Source organism: Bombina bombina, chromosome 1, assembly GCF_027579735.1.
Source record: "Bombina bombina isolate aBomBom1 chromosome 1, aBomBom1.pri, whole genome shotgun sequence".
Classification (NCBI taxonomy): domain Eukaryota; kingdom Metazoa; phylum Chordata; class Amphibia; order Anura; family Bombinatoridae; genus Bombina; species Bombina bombina.
The window spans coordinates 474,513,490-474,523,583 of NC_069499.1; the positions used below are offsets into that span (position 1 = coordinate 474,513,490).

Consider the following 10,094-nt stretch of genomic DNA (forward strand, 5'->3'; position numbering starts at 1 on the left):
AACATCTACCCCTTGCATATAATAAATATCTATGGCCCAAGAGTGGCCAAATATTTTTATTTTTTAACTGGGGTACGTTTTGTCTTAACTCCTGTATATTTTAGGGGGCTACTTGTTTACCATTAGCACACTATTTTTGTATTGGGGTCAAGAGTGGCCATGCTAACATTCCCCCCCAATCTTCACCCCTCATCCATATGTGACATCTTTGGTCCAAGAGTGGCCACTACTGTTTAGCTGGGGTGTTTCTTATTCCTATTTTGTTTTTAACACCTTGGGGGATTCTTTGCCATATTATTAAAATGAAAAAAGACGTTTATCATGTTGTTTGCACCTTCAATTTTAGGTCTCTTGTTATTGAGCTATATAAGGCACTGCATCTTACAGTTTTAATGTGTTAGTTCTGGTATGCCTTAGTGTACAGGTATATGCCTAGATTAACGGCTGTAACATAGTCTGCAGACCAGAACTCATACTAAATACTGTCACTCCGAAAGGTCCAGGGGTGACCAGTTGCAATTAATGTGTAGATCTGCATGGATATGATGTTTTGACTTATAAGTTGATATACCAATATGTATGTTAATGCTTATGACTTTTTGCTTTGTTTTATTGGATGAATATTCTGTATTGTGCAAACCAAGATGTTATTTTTGTCTGTAAACCTCAATAAAAACTATTAAAAAATAAATAAAAATCTATACTTTTTGGTATAGATATATATTGTACAAAATAATTTATATATATAAATATTTATTTATGAATAAATAGAACATATTCCTGTATGTGAAGAACATTGGAATGTGAAATATTCATATTTTCATGTCAGGGTTGGCGCACATGAGAATATGCGATCGGGTTTGTGCAAGAATAAGGTGTTTTTTTTCAATTTCTTTTCTCCATTGACTTCTATCGAGGAATATGTGAAAGCGCACATGATATTCTAAGTTCGCCTTATTGTGCTCGTCAGGTTAGCATGCAAGTGAAAACTGTTTACTTCCAACTCAAAATACGTGCACAACCCGGCGAGTGCAAAAAGCTTACTTCTAGCACAGTTAACGCTAGAGCATGTTTGTATAAAAGACAAAAATAAGAGAATTTAAAATACTTAGATTAAGGAACAGCAAAGGAAAAAGATGACATTTTGTATCACTTAAAGGGATATGAAACACAATTTTCTTCTTTCATGATTCAGATAGAGCATGCAATTTTAAGCAAATCTTTCATTTACTCCTATTATTAATTTTTCTTCATTCTTTTGGTATGCTTTGTTGAATAAGCAGCAATGCACTACTGGTTGCTGACTGAACACATGCGTAAGCCAATGAAAATCAGTATATATATATATATGCAGCTACCAATCAGCAGCTAGAACCTAGGTTATTTGCTGCTCCTAAGCTTTCATAGATAAACATTTCAGCAAAGGATAACAAGAAAAGTAAGCAAATTAAATAATAGAAGTAAGTTGGAAAGTTGTTAAAAATGGTATTCTCTATCTCAATCATGAAAGAACATTTTTCGGTGTCCCTTTAATGTTATTGCATGGTTCAGCCTCTGATTGGACAACTTTTAACTGACCCCTTCTATTTTACTTTTCATTGGTTATTTGTTTTACTTCATTTTTTATTTTATACTATTTCTTTGAAAAGCTATTGGAGCAGTAAGCAAAATATAAATATTGGGTCTTTTAAAAAAAACAGGCTAAAGTTTTATAGATTGTATATCTTGTAGTGTTGATTTCCCATCACTTTCAAATTTAGATCACAATCAGCAGTAACGCTTTTACCTGACATACTTTTGTATTATTGATTATTTTATTGTTTTTCCTCAGGTGTCAGTTCATACCAGTTGCTGAATTATGAAGATAAATCGGATGTGTCATTTAACAAAAGGCAAGGAAATCAAATCATGAATGATGTTGGAATTAATATTTATGGGTCAGACTCTGTTGCAGTCAATTCTTCATTTGGTATTGTAACCAAACATGAGGTTGAAGTCCCTGCACTCCTGAAGGAACTAATTTCCAGGTAAGTGCTCATTGCAGTATTCTAATCTGTAAAGAAATGTATAATACAGAGTTATGAATATAATCTAAAATTTTCATTTTTTGAATACAATATGCCTCATTGGATAGGTGTTGGTGTCATCGACTAATTTAAGTAACACTCAAATATTAACTAGTTAGGGGGGAAAATTTACTATTCCTGAGGGAAAAAGTTACTAGTCTACTCAGTGTTTAAGATAGTGTAAAATGACATCAAATATAGATCCTTCAGAATCCTTTAGAAAAGCTTTTCAAATGGTTTACAATAATCCTCATAAAATTCTTTTGAAAATCATTAAATGCATTTTTCTACGTACAGAATTATGTAACATTAACCTAGCAGCACCTGCCAAATAAGAAGAGATTTTAGACATTTAACCCCCCAAAACTATATTGTTATCTTACATTTCTCAGCAGCCTCTTCTTATCCTGCATTTTTTATAAAAGCATGTCATGTGCATGCTGTCTGATCACAGCCGACCCAATCTCACGTAGTGCACTCACACACTGGGTAGAGCAGCCCCAGCACAGGAGCATGCTACATTTATTTCAATGACACGATTGGATGTGTGATTAGACAGCGTGTCCGTGATGCACCTTATCCAAAGAGGCTGGCGAGGAAGGTAAGGTAAGTATAGTGCAGAATTATGTAACATTCATATTTATGTTTACTGCCCCTTTAATTTCTAATTGGTAGACATATCAACTCAAAAAGATATGAGAATTATTTGTATTATGAGTTGAAAACGTCATAAAATTGGTTTCTCAGTTTGATGGTGAGCTTTGATGTCTAAAAATAGAGTAAATATTAGTAACATGATGTTGGGTGTGAAGACTGTAGGCTTGGCTGCTCTGTCCCTAGATTATCTCACTAGACCACCATAGTGTGGATTACGAGTCCTCATGAATCACTCTCTTATATATATGGACTACTGATGCATCAAAGCTAAAACATTCTGAGGGGAGTATTTAAAAGCACACATTTTGATAAAAGATTTAATAGGGTGATCTCGTATCAGTGATGGTGACAACATTATGCAATTGCCTTATAATAAAGAACAGATATTAAAGGGACAGTCTAGTCTAAATTAGTTTTTTATCATTCCAATAGGGCATGCAATTTTAAATATTTTCCCAATTTACTTTTATCATCCAATTTGCTTTGCTTTCTTGATAGTCTATACCTATGTAGGCCCATATTCTAATATCTAAGCCCTTGAACTGCCTCTTATCTCATTGAATTTTGACAGTTGGACACTGCTAGTTCATGTGTGTCATATAGACAACGTTGTGCTCACTCCCATGAAGTTATTTAAGAGTCAGCACTGATTGGCTAAAATGCATGTCTGTCAAAAGAACTGAGATAAGGGTGCAGTCTGCAGAGGCTTAGATACAAGGTAATCACAGAGGTAAAAATTATATTAATATAACAGTGTTGGTTATGCAAAACTGGGGAATCGGTAATAAAGGGATTATCTATCTTTTTAAACAATAAATATTCTGGAGTAGACTGTCCCTTTAAAAAACAACATTATGCTTTGCCAGAATACAGTACTCTCATAATACTATATAATAATTTTAATTAGTCAGTAGGTCTATACCAAATTCATCAAACATATACTCACAGAGGTTACTTCCAAATATCAGAGTTTGTGCTATTAATATGCACCACCCACCCACTTGTCACTGCAAATTTTCACTCCTTACTGAGTTATGTATTCCCAAAAAAGAAAACTTATGCAAAGTTTTTATCAGTTGATGTTAGAAATTCCTGCTATTTGTCTCTTCCTATGGAAATGGCTACAGATGACTTGTCAGAGGGTTGCAACTGCTAAAAATTATGCTGCTGCAGTTTTTGTAAGCCCTATGTGGGCATTTGTCAGGATATGCAACTGTACTCAAAAGAGGTATTAGAAATGAGAGATATTGAGGGTTTATTTAAATCTTTCCAATCATGTTTATCGGCGGAAAAGTTCAGATTGGATCCTAGCAGACAGGAGGAAAATTGCCCATACGATGCAAGGACAGCAGCAGCTTTGGCAAACACAATCCGACCTACCATGGTTTTTATTTCAGCAATAAAATAGACGCATCAAATTCAGAACACAAAAGGTGTTGATAAATTGGAAACTGTTATTTTTGGTATATTTGACAGTATTCCAAGACAATTTGGAATAATGTTATGACCTTGCACATGTGTGATACGTTATGAAATGGTAACAAATGCCATTTTACATGTGTATAGCAATATATGGTCAAGATACATTAAACCTATATTCAGCACTTGTGTATGGGTTCTCTGTAGTGGATGGGACCGACATTTACATATGTATTTAATAGACAGATATATGATATGACATACAGCAAACAAGATGTGCAGGAAATGGGAGAAAACCGAAATCACGACAACAACATCTAGAAATGGCATTTAGCAATCCCCTTCTTAAAATGCTATTTCATACTTGCATTTTCATGATTCTAATTTACAGGAATGTTTAATCAAGATTTAAGAGTTTGCCATTCAGTCCGGTTTATTTGAAACCTAAATCAGCTGCACAGGTTTATACATTTAACATAAGTCCCAAAAATCATGTTTTCTCCAACATTGGTGTGTCCGGTCCACGGCGTCATCCTTACTTGTGGGAAATATCTCTTCCCCAACAGGAAATGGCAAAGAGTCCCAGCAAAGCTGGCCATATAGTCCCTCCTAGGCTCTGCCCACCCCAGTCATTCTCTTTGCCGTTGCACAGGCAACATCTCCACGGAGATGGTTAAGAGTTTTTGGTGTTTAGTTGTAGTTTTTTTATTCTACTATCAAGAGTTTGTTATTTTAAAATAGTGCTGGTATGTACTATTTACTCTGAAACAGAAAAAGGTGAAGAATTCTGTTTGTGAGAGGAAGATGATTTTAGCAGACAGTAACTAAAATCGTTTGCTGTTTCCACATAGGACTGTTGAGATGAAGTAACTTCAGTTGGGGGAAACAGTTAGCAGACTTTTCTGCTTAAGGTATGACTAGCCATATTTCTAACAAGACTGTGTAATGCTGGAAGGCTGTCATTTCCCCTCATGGGGACCGGTAAGCCATTTTCTTAGTCTCAAACAGAATAAAGGGCTTAATATGGGCTATAAAACTGGTAGACACTTTTATGGGCAAAATCGATTGCTTTATTTGGGCATTTTATACATGTTTATGCTGGTAATTCACACTTATAAACTTGGGGAACGTTTTTTAACGTCAGGCACTGTGTTAGACACCTTTTCCAGTCAGGAAGGGCCTTCCCAGTTGTAGGCTGAGCCTCATTTTCGCGCCATTACTGCGCAGTTACTTTTGAGAGCAAGACATGCAGATGCATGTGTGAGGATCTGAAAGTAGTTGGAAAAGTTCCTAGAAGGCTTCATTTGGTATCGTATTCCCCCCTGGGTTTGGTAAAGTCGCAGCAAAGGCTGTAGCTGGGACTGTAGAGGGTTTAAAACTGTAACCGGCTCCGGTTTCGTTATTTTAAGGGTTAAAGCTCTGAAAATTGGTGTGCAATACTTTGAATGCTTTAAGACACTGTGGTGAAAATTTGGTAAATTTTGAACAATTCCTTCATATTTTTTCACATATTCAGTAATAAAGTGTGCTCTGTTTAAAATTTAAAGAGACAGTAACGGTTTTGTTTTAAAACGGTTTTTGTGCTTTATTGACAAGTTTAAGCCTGTTTAACATGTCTGTACCTTCAGATAAGCTATGTTCTATATGTATGAAAGTCAATGTGTCTCCCCCTTCAAAATTGTGTGATAATTGTGCCATAGCGTCCAAACAAAGTAAGGACAGTACTGCCACAGATAATGAAGTTGCCCAAGATGATTCCTCAGATGAAGGGAGTAGACATGGTTCTACATCATCTCCTTCTGTGTCTATACCAGTTTTGCCCACGCAGGAGGCCCCTAGTACTTCTAGCGCGCCAATGCTTATTACTATGCAACAATTGACGGCAGTAATGGATAACTCCATAGCAAATATTTTATCCAAAATGCCTGCATATCAGAGAAAGCGTGATTGCTCTGTTTTAAACACTGAGGAGCAAGAGGGCGCTGATGATAATTGCTCTGTCATACCCTCACACCAATCTGAAGGGGCCATGAGGGAGGTTTTGTCAGATGGGGAAATTTCAGATTCAGGAAAAATTTCTCAACAGGCTGAACCTGATGTTGTGACATTTAAATTTAAATTAGAGCATCTCCGCGCACTGCTTAAGGAGGTGTTATCTACTCTGGATGATTGTGACAACCTGGTCATTCCAGAAAAATTATGCAAGATGGACAAGTTCCTAGAGGTTCCGGTGCACCCCAACGCTTTTCCTATACCCAAGCGGGTGGCGGACATAGTGAATAAGGAGTGGGAGAAGCCCGGCATACCTTTTGTCCCCCCTCCTATATTTAAGAAATTATTTCCTATGGTCGACCCCAGAAAGGACTTATGGCAGACAGTCCCTAAGGTCGAGGGGGCAGTTTCTACTCTAAACAAGCGCACTACTATTCCTATCGAGGATAATTGTGCTTTCAAAGATCCTATGGATAAAAAATTGGAGGGTTTGCTTAAAAAGATTTTTGTACAGCAAGGTTACCTTCTACAACCCATTTCGTGCATTGTTCCTGTCACTACAGCAGCGTGGTTCTGGTTCGAGGAACTAGAAAAGTCGCTCAGCAGAGAGACTCCATATGAGGAGGTTATGGACAGAGTTCACGCACTTAAGTTGGCTAATTCTTTTATTTTAGATGCCGCTTTGCAATTAGCTAGATTAGCGGCGAAAAATTCAGGGTTTGCAATTGTGGCGCGCAGAGCGCTTTGGCTAAAGTCTTGGTCAGCCGATGTATCATCCAAGACAAAATTACTTAATATCCCCTTCAAGGGTAAAACTCTCTTTGGGCCAGAATTGAAAGAGATTATCTCAGACATCACTGGGGGAAAGGGCCACGCCCTCCCACAAGATAGGCCTTTCAAAGCCAAGAATAAGTCTAATTTTCGTTCCTTTCGTAATTTCAGGAACGGACCGGCCTCTAATTCTGCATCCTCTAAGCAAGAGGGTATTGCTTCACAGACCAAACCAGCCTGGAAACTGATGCAAGGCTGGAACAAGGGTAAGCAGGCCAAGAAACCTGCTGCTGCTAACAAAACAGCATGAAGGAGTAGCCCCCGATCCGGGACCGGATCTAGTGGGGGGCAGACTCTCTCTCTTTGTTCAGGCTTGGGCAAGAGATGTTCAGGATCCCTGGACGCTAGAAATAGTTTCTCAGGGTTATCTTCTGGAATTCAAGGAACTACCCCCAAGGGGAAGGTTTCACATATCTCACTTATCCTCAAACCAAATAAAGAGACAGGCGTTCTTACATTGTGTAGAAGACCTGTTAAAGATGGGAGTGATACACCCAGTTCCAATGGCGGAACAAGGAACGGGATTTTACTCAAATCTGTTCGTAGTTCCCAAAAAAGAGGGAACCTTCAGACCAATTCTGGATTTAAAAATCCTAAACAAATTTCTCAGAGTACCATTGTTCAAAATGGAAACCATTCGAACGATTCTACCTACAATCCAGGAAGGTCAATTTATGACTACCGTGGATCTAAAGGATGCGTACCTACATATTCCTATCCACAAAGAACATCATCAGTTCCTAAGGTTCGCCTTTCTGGACAAACATTACCAGTTTGTGGCCCTCCCATTCGGGTTAGCCACTGCTCCAAGGATTTTCACAAAGGTACTCGGGTCCCTTCTAGCGGTTCTAAGACCGAGGGGCATTGCAGTAGTACCATACCTGGACGACATTCTAATACAAGCGCCGTCCCTTTCAAAGGCAAAGGCTCATACAGACATCGTTCTGGCCTTTCTCAGATCTCACGGATGGAAGGTGAACATAGAAAAAAGTTCTCTGTCTCCGTAGACAAGAGTTCCCTTCTTGGGAACAATAATAGATTCTTTAGAAATGAGGATTTTTCTGACAGATGTCAGAAAGTCAAAACTTCTAAGCGCTTGTCAAGTTCTTCATTCAGTTCCACGTCCTTCCATAGCTCAGTGCATGGAAGTAGTAGGGTTGATGGTTGCAGCAATGGACATAGTTCCTTTTGCGCGAATTCATCTAAGACCATTACAACTGTGCATGCTGAAACAGTGGAATGGGGACTATACAGACTTGTCTCCAGTGATTCAAGTAGATCAGAAGACCAGAGATTCACTCCGTTGGTGGCTAACCCTGGACCACCTATCCCAGGGAATGAGCTTCCGCAGACCAGAGTGGGTCATCGTCACGACCGACGCCAGTCTAGTGGGCTGGGGCGCAGTCTGGGAATCCCTGAAAGCTCAGGGACTATGGTCTCGGGAAGAGTCTCTTCTCCCGATAAACATTCTGGAACTAAGAGCGATATTCAATGCTCTCAGGGCTTGGCCTCAGCTAGCAAAGGCCAGATTCATAAGATTCCAATCAGACAACATGACGACTGTTGCTTATATCAATCATCAGGGGGGAACAAGGAGTTCCCTGGCGATGAAAGAAGTGACCAAAATAATACAATGGGCGGAGGATCACTCCTGTCACCTATCTGCGATCCACATCCCAGGAGTGGAAAACTGGGAGGCGGATTATCTGAGTCGTCAGACTTTCCATCCGGGGGAGTGGGAACTCCACCCGGAGATATTTGCCCAGTTGACCCAATTATGGGGCATTCCAGACATGGATCTGATGGCGTCTCGTCAGAACTTCAAGGTTCCTTGCTACGGGTCCAGATCCAGGGATCCCAAGGCGACTCTAGTGGATGCACTAGTAGCGCCTTGGAACTTCAACCTAGCTTATGTGTTTCCACCGTTTCCTCTCATTCCCAGGCTGGTAGCCAGGATCAAGCAGGAGAGGGCCTCGGTGATCTTGATAGCTCCTGTGTGGCCACGCAGGACTTGGTATGCAGACCTGGTGAATATGTCATCGGCTCCACCATGGAAGCTACCTTTGAGACAGGACCTTTTTGTACAGGGTCCATTCGAACATCTAAATCTGGTCTCCCTCCAGCTGACGGCTTGGAGATTGAACGCTTGATTCTATCAAAGCGTGGATTTTCAGATTCTGTGATAGATACTCTGGTTCAAGCCAGAAAACCGGTAACTAGAAAAATTTACCATAAAATATGGAAAAGATATATCTGCTGGTGTGAATCCAAGGGAATAAGATAAAGATTCCTAAGATCCTTTCCTTTCTACAAGAAGGTTTAGATAAAGGATTATCTGCGAGTTCTCTAAAGGGACAGATTTCTGCCTTATCTGTCTTACTACACAAACGACTGGCAACTGTGCCAGATGTTCAAGCATTTGTTCAGGCTCTGGTTAGGATCAAGCCTGTTTACAGACCTTTGACTCCTCCCTGGAGTTTAAATCTAGTTCTTTCAGTTCTTCAAGGGGTTCCGTTTGAACCTTTACATTCCATAGATATTAAGTTGTTATCTTGGAAAGTTTTGTTTTTGGTTGCTATTTCTTCTGCTAGAAGAGTTTCTGAGTTATCTGCTCTGCAGTGTACTCCGCCCTATCTGGTGTTTCATTCAGATAAGGTTGTTTTGCGTACTAAGCCTGGTTTTCTTCCAAAGGTTGTTTCCAACAAAAATATTAACCAGGAGATAGTTGTACCTTCTTTGTGTCCGAATCCAGTCTCAAAGAAGGAACGTTTGCTACACAATTTAGATGTAGTCCGTGCTCTAAAATTCTACTTAGAAGCTACAAAAGAGTTCAGACAAACATCTTCTCTGTTTGTCGTCTATTCTGGTAAAAGGAGAGGTCAAAAAGCAACTTCTACCTCTCTTTCCTTTTGGCTTAAAAGCATCATCAGATTGGCTTATGAGACTGCCGGACGGCAGCCTCCTGAAAGAATCACAGGTCACTCCACTAGGGCTGTGGCTTCCACATGGGCCTTCAAGAACGAGGCTTCTGTTGATCAGATATGTAAGGCAGCGACTTGGTCTTGTCAGGGATTTATCTCTTCTCACACTGTGCCTTTAAGAATGTGAACTCACTACCCCTATTTAAGG

At 39.4% G+C, this 10,094-nt stretch overlaps 1 protein-coding gene across 1 annotated transcript in view; it reads left to right on the forward strand.

The window, feature by feature from the left end:
• The window catches only part of PJVK (pejvakin), a 157,081-nt gene that overhangs the window by 33,873 nt on the left and 113,114 nt on the right, over nt 1-10,094 (forward strand). Inside the window, exon 2 of the mRNA XM_053690208.1 lies at nt 1,832-2,027. Coding sequence (XP_053546183.1) covers nt 1,832-2,027 — 196 coding nt within the window. The remainder of the gene's footprint in view (nt 1-1,831; nt 2,028-10,094) is intronic.